Raw genomic sequence first — 19,716 nt, 5'->3', positions numbered from 1 at the left:
GTTTCTTAACTCTCCTCATATGTAGGATGCATGTAATTACACAGCAGTAATTAAAAGATTTTGAGCTATTCTTTTCATTTTGTATTTGCAAGATATTTGTACTTTGGAACCTACTGGTACTAATTAGAGCCTCTTATTTTGCAATCACTCATAATTTGTTTCTTCCTGAGCTAATCTCACTCATGAATGTGTGATCAAGCTACACTCAGTTCTTCATTAAAGTATGTGCCGACCCCAATTCCAAGTACAGCCAGCACTGAACTCCAGCTTTGTTTATATCCCATCAGAGGTCTAAAATTGCTGTATTTGAGAAGATGTGGACATACATGAAGTCAGCAGAACCATCAGTTTTTGTGAGAACCACAGAGGAGGGGATGATCCGAGTGAGAAAATCCAAGGGCAAATACGCCTACCTCCTGGAATCTACCATGAATGAGTATATTGAGCAGCGGAAACCCTGTGACACCATGAAGGTGGGAGGTAACTTGGATTCCAAAGGCTATGGCATTGCAACACCCAAGGGGTCTGCCCTGAGGTAAGTAGCTGAGATTTGCTTCCTCTGTACTCCCTTTCCCTTCATATCTCAGGAATGAAGCTGCTATCTATGCCACACAGCACCAAAGCTGCAATATAAACTGTCAAGAGGGCCCTTCTTCAATGCCTATGGGCCTGGGAGAATCTAGCCACCTGAGATCTTCAGCCCTGAGGTTGAAAATTGACTTGGGGAATATCAGCTTGCTACGCTTGTTGCTGCCTTTGTTTTCTTCCCCACGCCTCACCTTATCCTTCCAAGTGTGTTGAACATCAGTGAAACTTGTATCTTTGTCATGTGATTTTAATACCCCATCCTTTACCGGACATTCCTGCATCCAACTAGGCCACAAACAGTTCTCTAGCAACACAGAGTCTGTGACAAAGATGGTTTATAATGTTTATCTCAAAAGAAACATTTGTCTGAATGAAAAATCAAGCAATTTGAGTTCTGAGACTCTAGCTATAAAACATAAAATATATTAATATAATAAATGAAAGTATCTGTTCTTTCCTAGACATTGGTTTCTTTGGGACGACACAGGTAGTTCAGTAAAAAAGCACACATTTTATTTTCAGATAAAGAAGATAGGGTGTCCATTCTAAACAGCTAAATAGCTAATACAGAGTCCTGAGTTAAATATAGATCTTTTGACTCTAAATCTTCAAGACTACATTAAGGAAGGTAAGACATAGTATCTCCCCAGTGCACAGTTTCCTCATCAGTAAAAGGAAGATGATCATCCCACTCCTTTCTAGGTGGTTATGAATTCAAATGGGATAATTGAAAACAGTACAGTGTGGAGTCACTTGTGAGACATTATGTCAATTACAGAGGGATTAAATCATTTTAAAGATTTAACTTAAGAATTTCAGTAGCATTCAAAGAAGGGTAGGATAATATTGAGTACTTAAAACATCCCAACACTGGGGTAGGAGCTTGAGCTACAATTTTGGATAAGACAGACATAGTCCCCATCCCCAGAGAACTATATTCTTGCAGGAGATAAAAACATTAAAGAGCTAATAATGTCTCAGGACAATTATCTCACATTCTATAATAGTCTAAAAAGGGGAAGTGAAGGAAATATACTTACAGCAATATGATATAACAAAACTCCTACTATCAAAACCTAGCTCTAACAAATATCCCCTTAAATCCAAGGAAGGAATCTCTAGACCCACACAAGCACAAAAAAAAAAAAAAAATGCAGATCAAAACTAGAATGAAAAGCATACAATGATTCTTCTGGGGCTTCCCTAACAAGACACAGTTATAAATTATGTGACAATCTATGTGAGCAAGAATCAGCAGTGCAACAGAAAATATAGAAGTAATCAAAGATATTTTTAAGAGATACTATCATAAAAGACCACACATATTTGAAAAAGTACCAATTTGAACTTAAAGGAGTGAAAAATGTAGTCATTTATATAAAATTTCAATGAAATGGTTAAATAGAAAATTAGACAAAGTTGAAAAGAGAGTTGGGGAAAAATGAAAAAGTTTCATATAATATCACACAGAAAGCTAAAAAGATAGAAAACATAACGTCTGTTAAGAGACATAAAAAGTATTCATTGTACATATATTATAAGTTCCAGATGTGACTGAGAGAGAATTTAGAGGCATTATTTGAATGGAATTTTCCAGAATTCATGAAAGACATATCCTAAATTTCAGAAATTATGAGATCTAAACAGGATAAATAGATGAACCAACAGCATCTTACTTACTTGAAACAGCAGAATAATAAAGACAAAGAGAAGACCTCAAACATGCACAGAGATAATAAACTCCAATATGGTCAGCTGGTTTAGGTGAGGTGGCCCTGAGAATGATTCTTCATGATGATTTGTTTCAAGATGAGGTATGAGAGATAAATAGATGTTAACTAGGTGTAATAAGGATAGAAGGAAAGAAAAGCAGTCCAGAGAGAGGAAATAGCATATTCAATGACTCTAAGGCAAGAAACCATAACATAGCTGATAAATTAAAAGAAGCTAAGTATTCCAGGAACACAGATAATGAAGGGGAGAAAATCTTGAGCTGAGATTGGAGAATGACTTAGGGAAGGATGTTATAAAGGATTTTTGTCATTCTAAAATCAATGAGAATACATTCAAGAATTTTAAGTAACTGAGAATTATGGAATAAAGATATCTGTAGGTGTGTAGATATAACTGAATGTGACCTAATGAAGGGAAACTAGGTGACTTCATGTTTATCAAGCATACATTTTTGGCTGGAAAAACAAAATATTCTTTGTCCAAGTTTAGGCAGAGTTTGAAAGGGATCTAGTGGACAAGGCTTGACAGGAAGAGATTTTTTATATCAGAAATAGATGGCATATCACCCTAGAAAGGCCCAAAATAGAGAATGTTTTTATAGGTCCAGAAACGTCAGTGATGCTGCAGTATACCAAAATTTTTAATCATTACGGACATCATTTGGCTCAAATAATTGGATGCAAAGTTAAGAAAATTGGGCTCAGAGAGATGACACAATTTGTACAGTCAACAGAGTACTTCTGCCACCCCATCCCATACACAGGTCTCTGGAACAAGGTGACATCTCAGAAACTGATGTATTAGATGTTTGAGGATAGGTACCTAAAACACAAGTCATCTGGCACTCAATTTTCCACTATAATAAAAGCTACCATGTAGTGAGTGCCTGATACGTACCACATTCTGTGATACATGTTTATGTGCATCATCTCACATAATCCTCAAAACATCTTTATATGAACCATTACCTCATTTTATAGATGAGGAAACAGAGACACAGAGTTAAGTTACCTGACCAAGTTGACAGAGCTAGTAAAGAAGGAGCCAGGATTCAAGCCCAGGCATTCTGACTACAAAACTCATGACCACAACTTACCCTAACTATACACTGGGCTTTATAACTGACAGACCATTAAAGACAGGAGACTGGACTTAAGGCAGGTGTTCTGTACACATAGGCCCAACATTGACCATCAACTCAGACTTCTGGAGCCCAGAGCTTACTACTCTGAAAGCAAATGGCAACAGCTACTCATTTTAATGTACCAAGCCCCAGTCCTTTGAGTAGTAAAACTGCTTTTATGAGTTTGCACGCCCAAGTGTTCTTCCTGGAATAAATGTCAAAAATTATTCAACTCTATAATGAAGAAATATAATTCTATTACTTTGCATATCTGTACAAGACATCACAAGCCACTTATTAATTGTAATAACAAGAGAAAGGGAGAGAGAAATGAAAATGAACATGCTCCAAATACAGATCACTGATGGTTAATCTGCAAGTCAAAAAAATATCCAACTAATGGTCACACCAGCCACTCCTCGGAAGGAAGATAGGGCAATCTACTTCCGTAGTGATACTGCCTTGGAAACACAAGGAGGGGTCACTATGAGTCGGGTCTGACTGGACGGCACATAACAACAATTGTCACACACACCCAGCCCTCTCACAGTGCTCTTTTCTCTCCTTTATGATAGCAACATACACAAACAGAAGCGTAATGTCCATCCTAAATGAGCCTTGAGTTTCTGGTATGAGAAAGTCTCTCTTCTCTCCATGGAATCCTACTTCTCATCTTTGCATGAAATGTGATTGTTGTTTGTGATGGACACTTAGCAACCAATACTGAAAGGTTCCAGAAGCATACCATTGAGAAACAGTTACCGAAAATGAGTAACCTCTCCTCCCTCCCTGCCCACACACACTCACCCAGCCAGGTTTCCATTTCCACCAGTCTGCCTCAATTGCCCCAAATGGTACTATTCTCCCAAGGCAGGCTAACATACCTAAAAGGAAGAATCACAGCAAACCAAGAGCCATAGACATTACATATGTGCTCCAGAAAACCATTCTGCATGATGGAGGGGAAAGTGAGCAGAAGAATAACAGGATAGTCTGCATTTTCTCTGATGCCATTAAAGAGAGTGATATGTGCTTAAAGATCATCTGGAGAAGGAAATCAATTCTAGAATTGTTTAGAATCATAGAGAATATGTCTTTAAAGACTGCTCAGCCATTCACAAGGCTACAAATTCTTCAGAAGTGTTTATACTATAGTGAGCTGCTTCATTATGCTCCAGGAGTTGTTATAAACTTCTCTTCTGCCCTTAAAAGGTAGGGCTTCTATAGCCCTTGAGACAGCTATTCTCAAACTTAATGCCTCCACCTGCCTCAGGGAAGGACCTTCTTGGGAAATCTTCCCCATTGGCTCTCTATGAAGACAGACCTCACCGCACCTGCGACACATCCACTCCTTCCAGCCTCTCTGATACAAGCTCCTCCAAGGTAGATCGCCCACCTCTGTGTCAGAAGGTCAGAGAACGGCTGTCTAAGACCCAAATGTTCTCTAAAACTTGCCAAATCTACTTGACAGAAGCCAGTTCATGGTCTCCACAGAGCATTAAAAGGTTGTATTAGTGACAGAATAGTGTTTTGTCTCTTTGGCTCTTGAAACCAACACTCTGATGGCGCGAGGCGGTTCAGTGCTTGATTTTCCATTTGGACAGGTGGTGTTTCTTTGAAACAGATGCTGTTTGTTGGCTGCCACTGCATGTTCAGGGCTGGGCAAGGGGCTGGGTTATACTTCAGAAGCCCTTAGGCAGAGGTGTATTTAAGGTGTATGTGCCCTGGGTGCCAAATGAAGGGGGGTGCCAATGAACAGTTTCTATTGGCCATTGCAGTTTCCATTATCAGCTGTGAAAGATCATCCATCAAGTTAAAATTAATTGCCATAGGTGCTATTTTCTGTAGATATGCCTCTGTCCTTACTTGTGGATAAAGGCTAACTCAGCCAATGCCAGTCACTAGGGAAAGGCAATTGGTAAATCCACTAATTATGATCTATTGGCCCATTTGTTGCCAACTAAACACATCCACTGGTATAAGCTGTTGTCTCCTTTCTTTATTATGATGAATACTCCTTTTAGTTAAAAACAATGTATTCAAATTTCCTAAGTAAGGGAGCATGGCCCATGTTTTACCAACCCAAGGAGGAACCAACATGATTGGCATAAGCTAATGATTCTCCTTCATGAGCCATCTACCAAGTTTAGTGGATTTTCTAAGAGTTATACCCTAATCAGGACATTGGTCAGAGTCTGATTTTTAACTGTGACAATGATTACATGGAGTCTTCTCTGGTCCTTGTTATCAGGACATGTTTGTCTTCTGTCACATGTCTTGTTCATGCCAGATGTGTGGGCCAAGGGTACAGAGCACAGTGAAGCTTCTTCTTGCAGCTTAGTGGGTGATGAGCTGTCTGAAACCCATCCCCCATGCCTCCCAATCAGCTTTACAGATCCTTTCTGAATGCCTTCTCCACACAAAGCAGTGTGCACAATGCTTCAGGGAGTTGTGGAGAGATAGATGCAGCTCTGGTCCCTAAATAACCATAATGGGGTACAGCCCATGAGCTGAATGGCATTATTCTGCATAATGTCTCTAGAGAATTAGAAACCCTCCAAAGGAGCATAGTCGACATTTGAATGGGAGGATTTGTGAAGGCTTTGTGCAGAGGTAACATTCAAGATAGGCCTTGAAGAATTATGATAGGGAAGCAGTAAGAGGGTGCTCTACATGGAGAAAGCAGAGTGAGGAAAAGCAGAGGTGGGAAAACATGGGGCTTATGCTTATTTGCAGGTTCAGCAAGGAATAGTTTAACTAGAGAATATGTTAATAAGTTGGAGAGGCTGGTTGTAGCCATACCAAAGAATGTCTCAAATGGCTCTGTATTTTTGATTCAGCGTGAATAGAAGGCATCAGAGGACATTGACAGGGGAGGGACCATAAATGAGATAGCCCTAAAGATTACCCTGCAGTGGTTTGCCATGTGAATCAGAGACAAGAAGACCATAGGCACAGAGGTCCTTTAGAAAGCAGTTGTAGTCAATAGGAGAAAATGAACATGAACATAGTTATAATGGACTGAGAAAGACAAGAAAAGTGGCAGCTTCTGTGTTTGTAACCAATTCGTTTCCTAGGGCTGCCAAAACAAACTGCTACAAATTAGATGGCTTAGAAACCAAAAATCCAGTTGCTGTCAAGTCAGTTCTGACTCATGGTCACCCGTGTGCATAAGCATAGAACTGGCTTCCCCAGGGTTTTCAATGGCTGATATTCTCAGAAGTAGATTGTCATGACTTTCTTCTGAGGCACCTATGGGTGGACTCAGACCTTCAATCTTTTGGTTAGCAGCTGAGCAAGTTAACCATTTGTACCACCCAGCAATTCCACGGGGCTAATAAAAAGAGAAACTTATGGTCTCACAGTTCTAGAGGCTCAGCAGTCTGAATCAGTAGGGCCATGTTCTTTCCAAAGACTCCAGGGGAAGATCCTTTGTTGTGCTTCCCAGCTTCTTGAAGCCCCTGGTACTTCTTGGCTTGCACTTGCAAGGTACCTCTGAGATGACATGATAATCATCCTCTTTCTCTGTGTCTCTTCTATCAGCAAGCCACTCAGATTAGATAAGGACCCACTCTACTCTAGTATGACCTTATGTTAACCGATAGCATCTTCAAAGACTATTTCCAAACAAGGTCATATTCACAGGTACCAGGAGTTAGATAGAACTTCAACATAAATTTCTGGGGGGGTGGGGGTGGATTTGAACACAATTCAGTCCATAAACCAGCCCTTCCTTTCACTTTAAGCCTGGGTAGTTTAAGGAGTATTTCTATTGTTAGCTTTCTAGGAGCTTTTGAGCTCCTGCCTAAGAATTGACTAGGTACTGATGCTGGCAATGACAGAAAATGGGCAGATGCCAGGTTTTCCTCACAAACAGACTTATTGCCACCACCTCAATTTTACCCTTGGATCTCTAGAAGGTTAGAAAGGCATGGCTGGAAGCTGCTGATCACCTTTTCCCACTTTCTGCTGCAGTTCCTATATCTTGCTTTATTTTAGTTTTTGTTTTCTAATTGGACATAAGGTCAAGTCCACTCATCAACATTTTAGTCTCACTGATGTTATTGAATATATTTTCTCCCTGTTACACAGCCCTAGGCTAGAAAACATCTACCAAGAACTCCTAGTCTGTATTGGCATCCGGCTAAAGAAAGGAAGGGATGTTACAGCTGTGACTCAGGAAATGCCTTTATGGGATTTTTCTGGGGAGCGGTGTCAGTTGCAGGCATTAAATGGCTCCTAGTTGCCCACCCCACACTGGGAATGTGTGGCATGATTGTATCTTCTTGTTGATTCAGTGGGTCTTTCCTGAACATCTTTGCATTACTGAATGCTGATTTGAGGACTACGGAAGGACATTAAGAGAGCTCTCCTCCATTAGAGAACCACAATGACTCAGAAAAGAATTGGAAAACTGCTTTCTGTGGGGCTGAGTCTATTGCTCTAAAGAATGGTGCCCCAATTTCAGTGTGTATCAAAATTATCTCGTAAATGGGGTTAAAACATGCCTTCCTAGATACTATTTCTAGAGACTCTGGTTCTTCAGGTATAGGGTGGGGCCCAGGAATACACAATTTTAATAGGTTTAAATTTATTTAATAAATAGATTTAAATTTATTTAATAAATAGACTTAAATTTATTTAATAAATAAATTTATTTATTTAATAAATAGCCCAGGTGATTCTGTTATAGGTAACCCATGGTCCATTTTGGGATACAGAGCTAGAGGAAGTCAGGGAAGAAGGATGTCCAAGTGATCTGAGGTGGCAGAACATGAGAAAGGAAGTTCTAAAAGAGAAAGATTAATATGACAGGAAGGCATCAGGGAGAATGCATTGAATGATGCTAAAGTCTCATCCATTAAAGTCAAACAACTTCAGGTATAAGAGCCATTACACTACCACCTCCTTGACCTAGTTTAGTAAGTCACAATATCATTATGATCCTCAGTTTACATATCTGTAAAATGGAAACAATAAGAATTCATTGTAATTGCTTTGAACATTCAAAGCAATTTAAAATGCCTATCATGTAGAGGGTACTCATCAATGTTAATTTTCCACCTCCCTACCCTCCCATTGTTGTTGTTGTTATGTGCCATGGAGTCGGCCCGACTCATAGCAACCCCTCCTTGGGTTTCCGAGGCAGTATCACTTTGGAAGTAGGATTGCCCAACCTTCCTTCCGAGGAGTGGCTGGTGGGTTTGAATCTCCAGCCGTCTGGTTAGCAGGCAAGTGTCTTAGCCACTATGCTACCAGAGCTCCTACCCTCCCCTAATACAGTCAGTGTATATGTGGGGTGGGCAGTAAAGGAGTGGGGGATGGGGTCCAGGTACCAACTGAGTAACACAGTTGGTTTTACAGAGAAGACAAAACAAGTCATTTGACTCAAAAGTGACTTTTTGGTAGGTCTAACCCTCCCATCAGACCTACCAAAAAGTCACTTTCGAGTCAAATGACTTGTTTTGTCTTCTCTGTAAAACCAACTGTGTTACTCAGTTGGTACCTGGACCCCATCCCCCACTCCTTTACTCCCCACCCCACATACACACTGAGTGTATTAGGAAATAAAAAACAAAAACAAAAAGAAAAGGTCTCTGAGAACAATTTGTGATCCACCCCCACAGAGCATATGCTGAAAAAATAAAACCTTGATATTTCTTTTTCTCCCTGCCTCACACCCTCATAAGTAACCGCCTCTCTTCCCATAGTACTGATGCAGGGTGTACTGCTGAGTATAAATACAGTATGTCTCAGGGAAATGACAGTCCCTTTCAATTGGTCCTTGCCTCCTGATGGGTAACTAGGGATGCTCGTTGTCATGGTAACCCCATGAACTCTGTGACCCAGGTCGGGCCTGATCAGAGACAAAGCCCTCTGAGCTGCAAAGCTGGATTTGCGGGCATCCTCAGAAGAGCTGGAGGGAAAGGAGGAGAAGGAGGGAAGAGAGGGGAGAAAGATAAAAAAGGAGGAGGATGGGAGGGATATAGGTAGGCAGGAAAAGCAAACATGTATCCGTGTGCATGTGTTTGAATAGAGACTGGAGGTTTACTGAAGGAAAGCTGCATCAGTACAGGAGCTTCTGAGGTCAGAGTATACGGGATGGATTAAGAGAGTGTTCAGCAAGCCTTGTAGGAAGGATATCAGTCGAGTAGCCAGTGCAATGGTCCAGGCAGGTGTGTGACCAAAGCCTGATGTAAGATTTTAGTAGTGGTGGTGATGTGGCTTTATGGTTGACATTGATCAAGCATTTACTCATCCCAGTCACTTTTAATAAGTATTTTATATGCATCATCTTATTTAAACCTAACAACAATCCTGTAAGGTAATATTCTTCTCATCTTCATCTCACACATATTTCAGAAAACTGAGGCATAGAGAAGTTTGGAACTTTCCTAAGGTTACCTGGCATGGAAATGGGAGAGCTGGATTTTCAACCCACACAGTCTGATTCCAGGTCCTGTTCTCAGCCATTAGGCAAGAATGACTTCTAAAGGACTTAAGGAGGGAAATTGTGAGGAAAGCTTGAGTTGTTAGAGGATAAGGTCATTTAATATGCACATATACACACACACCCCATCCATTTAGGCCTATCCAGCCAATATACAATTAAGAAAACTGAGGTTCCACAAGGGACAGAGGCTTGCTGTCTGTGTTGTGTGAATTCCAGGGGAATCCTTGCCTCCTTTCTGTGCTGTTTTGATTTGTGGGCACCTTCTATGAGGGATTAGCCTACACCACAGTCGATACCACTGCCATCTACCTAAAAATGGAAAAGAGCACACCCAGTACAGACGATATTCCTTCTCCCACTTGCTCATGATTGATTAAACCAAAAATGCCCCTAAAGATTTTTATTTCCCCAAACTCCTTCAGTGCTTTAGATTCCCTTTAATAGTGAAAATCAGGTCATTTTAGACTGGTTATACATAAAACAGGGAAGAGGTTTGCATTCATTTCACACCTACTAAGTAATGGGGCAGTGTGTCCTAGTCACAGACATTTAAATGCTAACCTTCCCCCTCACCTTTTGATTAAGGTACTCTCATTTCCATTTCAGCCCTAGGGGATGGCCTCAGGTCTAAGGCACTCACCTGCCATACCCAAGGCTGTCCTTCAAACTCAACAGCCTCTCCTGCCAGGTAGCCTGATGTCTCTTTGGGAACTCTGGTAGCATAGTGCCTAAGGCACTTGACTGCTAACCAGAAGGCTGGAAGTTCAAACCCCCCAGCCATTCCTTGGAAGGAAGGTTGGGCAATCTACTTCCGTAGTGATACTGCCTGGGAAACTCAAGGAGGGGTCGACTGTGAGTCAGGTCGCTCAGGACGGCATATAACAACAACATTTCCATTTCACTGGTTAGGAAACTAAGCTTCAGAAAGATGACAATTTGCGATTTCATAGTAATTTATGAGGTGAAGCGTGGGTACAAACCTGACACCATAACCTTTGTTCTTCCCACACCCCCACCTCTCTGCTAATGGATGTACCCATCACTGCCTTTGCCACTTTTAAGGAATCCTAAATCATCCAGCAAGGAGCTCTGGGGGCACAGTGGTTAAAACATTTGGCTGCTAATCAAAAGGTCAGAGGTTTGAATCCACTATTCGCTGCATGGCAGAAAGTTGAGGCAGTCTGCTTCCGTAAAGATGGGGCAGTTCTACTCTGTCCTATAGGTCACCTTGAGTTGGAATCGAGTTGATCCCCCCCCTCGGAAAGCGTTTAGGAAAAATGTCTAGGGCAAAGAGACATCAGATGGCCTCCAATCTGAAGCTCACCCTCAGAAATACTAGGCTAGGCTGCAGCTCCAGGGCACAGGTTTATTTTGGAGGATCTTGGTAAAATCAGAGATAAATGTGCAATGACTCTGGTTAGAGCTCCATTTTTATCAGCCTGATTGAGAAGCTCGTAAACAGCAAAGCAAAACATCAGAGAAGAGGAGGATAGCAAGGATGGATTGAGGGAGATGAAGGACACAGGAAATACATGGCCTTTACCTCCCAAGAACAGCAGCCCAGCACAGCCTGTGTCTGCCTGCAGGAGTAGGCTTTCTCCCACTGATAAACAAATTGTATGTTGCTTTCTTTTCAGAAACTGTTTTCTGTCAAAAATAACATTTCTCTCTCTCTCTCTCTTTTTCTCTCCTTCTCATCAGCAACTTTATTTCAGACCTGTGGGGTCTTTTGCCTTTTCTGAGAAAACAGTTTCTGTAAAACAAAGGCCAGACCAGGAAAGAAGAGGTCTGGATTCCCCTCTTGGTTTGGCCAATCAGGGCTTGCGTGTAGTGGGAGGTTAATGTGCTTTGGTGTTGGTAAGACTTGATTTCAAGCCCCACTTCCTACATTTACCACCTGTGTTTTTAAAGAAGTGGCAGGCAGCACCTTGGGCCATCAACTAATGTTAGGGCACTGTAGTCAGGACTGGATATGAATTCCAGATGTGACACTTGAAAACAAGTCTCTTGGACAAGGGACTTCACCTCCCTAAGCCTCAGTATCCCCAAATATAAAAATGAGAGGTAATATTAGAATGTAGTTGGGTGGTTGCTAAATGATTAGATGAGATATACAAAGTGCTTAGTGCAGTGACTGACACATAGTAAAGTGACTAATCAGTGTCAATTGTCATGATTTCATCTCTCTGCAGTTTAGTTTTCTCATCTCCCAAATGGAGATCATAAACTTCACAGGACTGTCTAGTGAGTAAATGAATCACTTAGGAAGAGTTCATTATGCATAAGAAGTTCTTGAATAGCAATCTCTTTCCTTCCCCACTTTTCCTTTCCTTTCCTGCTTCCCCTTGGTACTCACCATCTATTCTGTTTGTTTGGAGATCCAACTCAAATTAATGATTATTGCCTTCTCCAGCTCAGACCACACTTTGCTTCTTTTTGTTGCAATGCAGTGGAAATTTCAGGATACCAAAAACCAGAAAGTTCTAATGTGCATCCTCATTCCCTATTAAAGTTTATTCTCAAATGTTCAGCTAAGAGCCACATTGCTTTCATCCTTATGCCTACAGGTGGAGAGCTCCTGGTGGCTAAGCAGAGCCTGTTCTCCAAGCTGCCATATGTGGAAGGCAGGCAGAAAGGAAGGGGTGAGGGGTAGCTCTAAGTTGAGCTTCTGCAGAGTACTTCTGAGCCATCTGTTCAGTAGTAACATTTTGTGAATGGTCCAGGGGCCAAATCATGGCTCAATAATCACTTCTAATCAGCCTCTTCTTCAGAGGGGCAAGGGGCAAAAACCCAAATGAATCCCTAAAAAAAAGAACAAACTTCTCCCCAACTAACTGGAAACAGTGAGCCAGCAGAGGCCACAAACCAAAGAAAGTCAGACAGAGAAATGCTCATATTATTCATCCTCCCTTAGTGCTCATATGGAGCAGAAAAAGAGCATATTTTCTATTCCCATGGGAATTAAATTTATTCATTTGGGAGGGTATTAAAAAAAATCCATAACACTCATCAAATCAGTCTCCTTTTGGGCCCACAAACACCATGCCTTTTCTCTAGCCTTGTATCTTGTTGCTTCCTTCTTTCCTCTACCTATATTTTAAGGTACAGGTCAATGAGGCAAGGGGCAATTATCCCACAGAACATACCAGAGAATTTAGCTCATAGGAAACCACAATTGGTTTCTTGTTATCACATGAACCAATTCCTACCCAGACAACTTCCAAGTATATCCACTGCCATCAAGCTGATTCTGACTCATAGAGATACTATAGGACAAAGTAGCACTGCCCCACAGGGTTCCCAAGATTGTAAATCTTTAGAAAGAGAGACTGCCTCATCGTTTTCCCATGGAGCAGCTGGTAAGTTTAAATCACTGACCTTTTGGTCAGCAGCTGAATACTTTAGCCACTCTACCATCAGAGCTTCTGCTTCTGTGTGTATTGAATCATTTGGTGTGTCTGGTCTATCTGATTAATGGCAGTCAGAAAATTCCCACTTTATAGATGACGTAACTGAAATTAAACCAACCAACTGTAAGTCCTGGGTCTCTTTAGCTATTACTAATGAACATACTAAAGGCAATAAATGAAAGTATGCAACCATGATTATGCAATTTAATTTACCAAATTTCTAAGTATAGTACATTCAAAATGATAAAATAAATATTCTTAAGGTGAATAAATTTTGTATCAACACTGCCAGGATTCACCATCTGTTACGGAAACTGCAACCTCAAGTGCCCACAGGAGCCAAGTAAAGAAAATGAGTGAAATGGACCAGAGGTAAACCCTACAGTGTTTCCTAATTCTTAATAAGAGTCATGAATCCAAAAATACTTTGAACAAAACGTAAAATTATAAAAAAGACCAGCTTTATTGGTCTAGTAGAGATTAGCAGATTCCCTGAGACTATGTCATTTGACGCCCTTTATGCCAGGAACTGAACTCACCACCATGTCTCAACTTTCAGCCAAATAATAGAGAGGCCTATAAGGTGAATGATAATACCAGAGAGGTACACAATCATTAAAACAATCAACCATCTGAGATCACAAGGGTGGCATTTGCCCAGGGATAAAGCTAAGAAGGCAAGAAGGGATAGGAAAGGACAAAAGGAAATGGTAAACACAGGGAGGATGTAAGAAGAGCTCTGTTACATTGTGGAGATTACAATGAATGTCACAAGATAAAATGTGTATGAATTATTGAATAGAAAACCAATTTGTTCTATAAACTTTCACCCAAGTCACAATTAAAAAAAAAAAAAAAAGTTCTCTGCTCTAAGAAACAAAACAATAATGCAAATGCTAGAGTACACATAATAATATTACCAAAACCATAATATTACCAAAACCAAAACCAAACCAGTTGTCTGAGTCATTTTGGACTCATGGCAACCCCATGAATGTCAGAGTAGAATTGTGCTCCATAGCAGTTTCAATGGCTGACTTTTTCAGTAGATCTCCAGGCTTTTCTTCCTAGACATCTCTTTGAGCACTCGCTATATATGGCAAACATACTCTACGTCCTCATATGCATTCCCTAATTCATGTAATCCTCACAAAAATGCAGTAAGATAGGTACTATTTTAAAATTACATTTTATAGATTATGAAACAGAAACACAGGTTAAGTAATTTGTCAAAGGTCACAAAGCTAATAAGTGTCAAAGCCAGCTTTGGACTCTTATCCACTATTCTATGCTTTAAAGGAAGCTGGCACTAAACCTCAGGGAGATGACTGGAAATTATGGGGGTTTAGTGAACAAAGGAGTACGTGGCTTGTATAAAGTAAGACAATCACAACCGAGTTCTGGCCTACTGTTGCCATGAGGGAATCTCAAGTTTTATGTGAATGGTCCAAATTTTTAGTGCCTAAGGCATTTGACTGCTAACCAGAAGGCTGGCAGTTCAAACCCACCAGCCACTCCCCGGAAGGAAGACTGGGCAATCTACTTCCATAGGAATACTGCCTCAGAAACCCAAGGAGGGGTCACTATGAGTTGGATCCCACTCTATGGCAGTGAGTTTGTTTTTTTTTTTGGTTTAGTCACATTTAAGAGAGAAGATAAAGTGCAGGAAAGCTAACACCAATACAAAGAAGAAAGGAAGTACTTACCATAAAAAAATAATAAACAAGGCAAGGTAGGAAAACCATGCAGTAGGGGAGGGAGTTCCAGGAAGGCATCTGGGAGGGGGCAGTAGTCTCTGAACAGGGCCTGGAACCAGTGGGGAGAATATCTACAAACAAGATAGGAAGGAAGGTACTTCAGGTAAGAGACACAGCAAGCATACAGTGCAAGAGGGAAGGGTAATTCACGCATTCTTTTTCAATTTTTGTTATTGCTATTTTCAGCTGGGAACCATTTCCTCAAACAAAATCTTTCATGGAATCCTATTATAAAGACAGATACAAGTGGAGCTGTTGAAGCAAGATAGGAGGGGCTGGAGGTGGTAGTGAAAAGGAGGAGAAAGAAGGGGGAGATGCTAGAGAGACAGGTCCTGGCTGGGGTGGGAGACGTGGGAGATCAAAGTTTGCTCTCTTCCTCTGGAACCATTCTCCATCATTGGAAGAGATAATTCTCCAGCATTATGAGCCTGTGTATTTTAAAGCCACAAGAAAAAACATGGTTTAGCTGGTGCTCCCAGCATCCTGATACCATTGACTCCTGCCTTGAAGTGGCCCATCCCTAGAACTGGCCCAGCTTTTCTTCCTTTTATTGAACCAGAAGTGGCTGTGATAAAAACTGTGGGCCCATGTATACAACACTTATTTTTCCAATAATGAGTAAAAATTTCATCATAACTTAACCGGTTCATTGGACCAGACTTCTGAGGGCCAATGATAGAATCTCCACTTTTTAATCTAGTTTATGAATTCCCTCCATGTTATCCCTGACAATCAGTTTCCCATCAACAATGTCCCTCCAAGAGCTGTAACAGTGACCAAGTTTACCACCATATTGAACAGAAAAATCTGTGTCCCTGTAGGTTTATCTTCCTGATCTAATTCTTCTCTCTAGCATCTCAGAGAATAAATCTAAGTCCTCCAACTCATCACCCCACAGACATTCTTATACTTAGAATGTGGTCCCTTACTAGCCAACCCTATCCTTCTTTCTCACATATAGCTTCCTCTCCTCCCTCTAGTCTTAGCTTGTGACACTTCCTCAGACTCATAGAAGTATGACCACCTTTGATATCTTGTCGCTTCACCTGGTTTGCTTCATAGAACTTAGTGTTCCCATTTGTGATCTCTTTCCCTAACTAAATTGTAAGCTCTACTAGGGCTGGGATCATGTCTGTTGTATTCATCAGTGTATACTCAGGGCCTTATATGGTACTGACATATCATAATGCTCAGTTACATTCATGGTTATTAAAGTGAGTAGTACACCCAGTGCCGAAGTCCCTTCTGTAACAATCCTGATGAATGACCATCGAGTCTCTTACTGAATGCCTCCCATTTCAAGGGGCTTCTTCTTTCACGAGATAGCCTATCCTATTGTTCTTTCTCTGTTTGTTACATTTGTGTATATTGAGCCAAAAATATACCTCTGGTTTTGCCTATTCATTATAGTTCTTCCTCTTAGGACCACAGAGTGTAAGTTTGCTCTGTATTCTGTATGTCAGATACATATAGTTGAAGGGAGTTCCATATTGACTCTCAATGAGCCATTCCTTGGTAGCGATGATGAAAATTAAAAAAAAAAAAAAAAAAATGGACCCCACATGTGACTATTTTTCCAGAACAGCATCTTCCTAAGAACCAGATTATGGACCAGACATTGCTTACCAAGATAAAGTTCTTAGCAGTGTGAGGTGAAATGAGGAAAATAAGAACACTGTGTCTAAATTCATTCAACCTGAAGGACTTTTCTTTATTCTGAAATTTTGTCCCTCCTGTTTCTTTGATTCATCAACTGTCTTTACTTTTATTAAAGGAACTTGACAGTAGGTAATAATCGTCATGTTTAAACATTTTAGTTGTCACTATTTTGTGTCTAGTTGATTCTGACCCTGTGTGTTTCAGAGTACAACAGCTCTATAGCATTTTCTTGATTGTAATCTTTATGGAAGCAGATCACAGGCCTTTTCTTCCACAGTGCAGCTGGGTGGATTTGAATAGCCAATCTGCCAAGTGAAAACCGTTTGCACCACAGTAAAATAAATTTTCACTATAGGTGTCCTCCTATGATCTTCTGTTTTTGTTTTTGTTTTGGTTTTGGTTTGTTTTGCTCACTTTCTGGTTATGGAAGTTATGGTTATGGTCCAGATAGGTAAGTTTGCCAAGTAGCTGAGTTCCAGACACATAAGATGATACTGCATTTAGATTTTGTTCAGCATTCATTCATTAGTTCATTCAGAGAAAAAAAAAAAAAAGTGTTATTCAAGCACTTACACTACAGGGAGCATCTGTACTAAGTGCTATGAGGAGGAGTGCAAAATGCAGAAGGTATCACTTCTGCTCCAGGGAACTTACAGTCTACTTGAGGAAAGTCAGCCAACACACGAATCAGTTAGAACAACATTATAGCATAAGAGATCAAAGTCAAGTCCAGTTAATCACCAGGTAAGGAAATTATATATATATATATATATATATATATATATATATATATATATATATAGTGGGACATGTATAAGCATAGTATGTCCTTACATTTATATATAAACTGTTTGCCATTTCAATATTTTTCACATGTACAACTCAGTGGCATTAATTATGTTCATCATATTGTACAACCATCACCACTATCCATTTCCAAATATTTCTATCACTATTAACAGAAGCAACAATGCCTCCTGTTCTCCTCTCTCTCACCCTGGTAACCACTAAAAACTTTGTCTGTTCTAAATATTTCATATAAGTGGGATCAGACAATATTTCCGCTTTTGTTATTGATTTATTTCACTAAGTATAATATTTTCATGGTTCATCCATGCTGTAGCATATATCAGAACTTCATTTATCTTTGTGACTGAGTAATATTCCATTGTATGTATATGTCACATTTTATTTATCTATTAATCTGTTGAGGGAAATTTAGGTTGTTTCCATCTCTTGGCTATTGTGAATAGTGCTGCAATGAGTATTGGTGTACAAGTATCTGTTTGCATTCCTGCTTTCACTTCTTTGGAATATATACCTAGGAGTAGAATTGCTGGATCATATGGTAATCCTATATTTAACATTTTATGAACTACCAAACTGTTTTCCACAATGTTTTTACCATTGTACAATCTTATCAGCAATGGATAAGGATTTTGATTTTTGCACATCCTCATCAACACCTGTTGTTTCTGATCAAAGCCATCTTAGTGGGGGGAAGTAATATCTCATAGTTTTAATTTGCATTTCCCTGATGGCTAATGGAAGGAGCCCTGGTGGGGAAATGGTTAAGCACTCAGCTGCTAACCAAAATGTCTGCAGTTCAAATGTACCAGCCACTCAGCAGGGAGGGGACAGACGAGGTGATCTGCTCCTATAAAGATTACAACCCAGGAAAGAAATACTATGGGCACTTCTACTCTGTTTTATAGGGTTGCTATGAGTTGTAATTTACTCTACAGCACACAACAACAACAACAGTGGCTAATGACATTTAGCATCTTTTCATGTGATTACTGGCCATTTCTATGTCTTCTTTGATGAAATGACTATTCAAGTTCTTTTCTCATTTTTTGATTATTTGTCTTTTTATTCTTAAGTCATAGGAGTTCTTTATCTATTTTTATATTAAACTCTTATCAAATATATGTTTCTCAATTTTTTCCCCGTCTGTGGATTGACTTTTCACTTTGTTGATAAAGTACTTCAATGAACAAAAAATTAAATTTTGACAAAGTCTAATTGATCTCTTTTGTGCTTTCAATGTCGTATCAAAGAATCTGTTGTTAAAAACTAGGTCTTGAAGCATTACTCCTATGTTTTCTTCTAAGAGTTTTATGGTTTTAGTTCTTACATTAGGTCTTTGATCCTTTCTGAGTTAATTTTTTTATATGGTATGACTTAGGTCCAGTATCACTCTTTTGCATGTGGAAATCCAGTTGTCCCAGCATTTACTGAGGAGATTATTCTTTCCCTAGTGAGTGGACATAGCATCCTTGTTGAAAATCAATTGACTAGTTGACATGTACAAGCTTATTTCTTTACTCCCAATTCTATTTCATTGGTATATATGCCAGATTGTTTTTATTACTGTAGCTTCACAGAACATTTAAAGTTTGGGATATGAGTCCCTCTATTCTGTTCTTCAAGATTCTTTGGCTATTCAGGACTCCTTACAGTTCCTCTATGAATCTGATGGTTTTTTTTTCTGTTTCTACAAAGACCGTTGTTGAAATTCTGATGAAAAGTGCATTGAATCTATAGATAGTTTTATGTAGTATTGACATGTTAACAATATTAAGTCTTCAAATTCATGAGCACAGTATGTCCTCACATTTATTTTTCTTCTTTCTTTCAGTAATATTTTAGTTTTCAGTGCTCACATCTTTCACTTTTTTGGATAAATTTATCCCTAGGCATTTTATTCTTTTAGATGCTATTGTAAAAAGAATTATTCTCTTAATATCTTTTTCAGAATGTGCATTGCTGATGTATAAAAATCTGACTGATTTTTGTGTGTTGACCTTGTATCTTGCTATGTTGATGGATTTGTTTATCAGCTCTATTAGCTTTGTGGTGGATTCTTTGTGGTTTTCAATGTATGTTGCTGTTATTTGCCGTCGAGTCGGCCCCGACTCATAGCGACCCCTCCTTGGGTTTCCAAGGCAGTATCACTACGGAAGTAGGATTGCCCAACCTTCCTTCTGA

General features: G+C 39.8%; 1 protein-coding gene across 1 annotated transcript in view; it reads left to right on the top strand.

Moving 5' to 3' along the window:
- Window positions 1-19,716, top strand: part of GRIA1 (glutamate ionotropic receptor AMPA type subunit 1) — a 515,315-nt gene that overhangs the window by 473,033 nt on the left and 22,566 nt on the right. The window contains exon 13 of the mRNA XM_007946426.2: window positions 288-535. Coding sequence (XP_007944617.1) covers window positions 288-535 — 248 coding nt within the window. The remainder of the gene's footprint in view (window positions 1-287; window positions 536-19,716) is intronic.

The sequence above is a fragment of the Orycteropus afer genome, unplaced genomic scaffold (genome assembly GCF_000298275.1).
Source record: "Orycteropus afer afer isolate SDZICR_OR568_19922 unplaced genomic scaffold, OryAfe1.0 scaffold00160, whole genome shotgun sequence".
Classification (NCBI taxonomy): domain Eukaryota; kingdom Metazoa; phylum Chordata; class Mammalia; order Tubulidentata; family Orycteropodidae; genus Orycteropus; species Orycteropus afer.
Note: the sequence above shows the minus strand (reverse complement) of the source record. Positions and strands in the feature narration are given on the sequence as shown.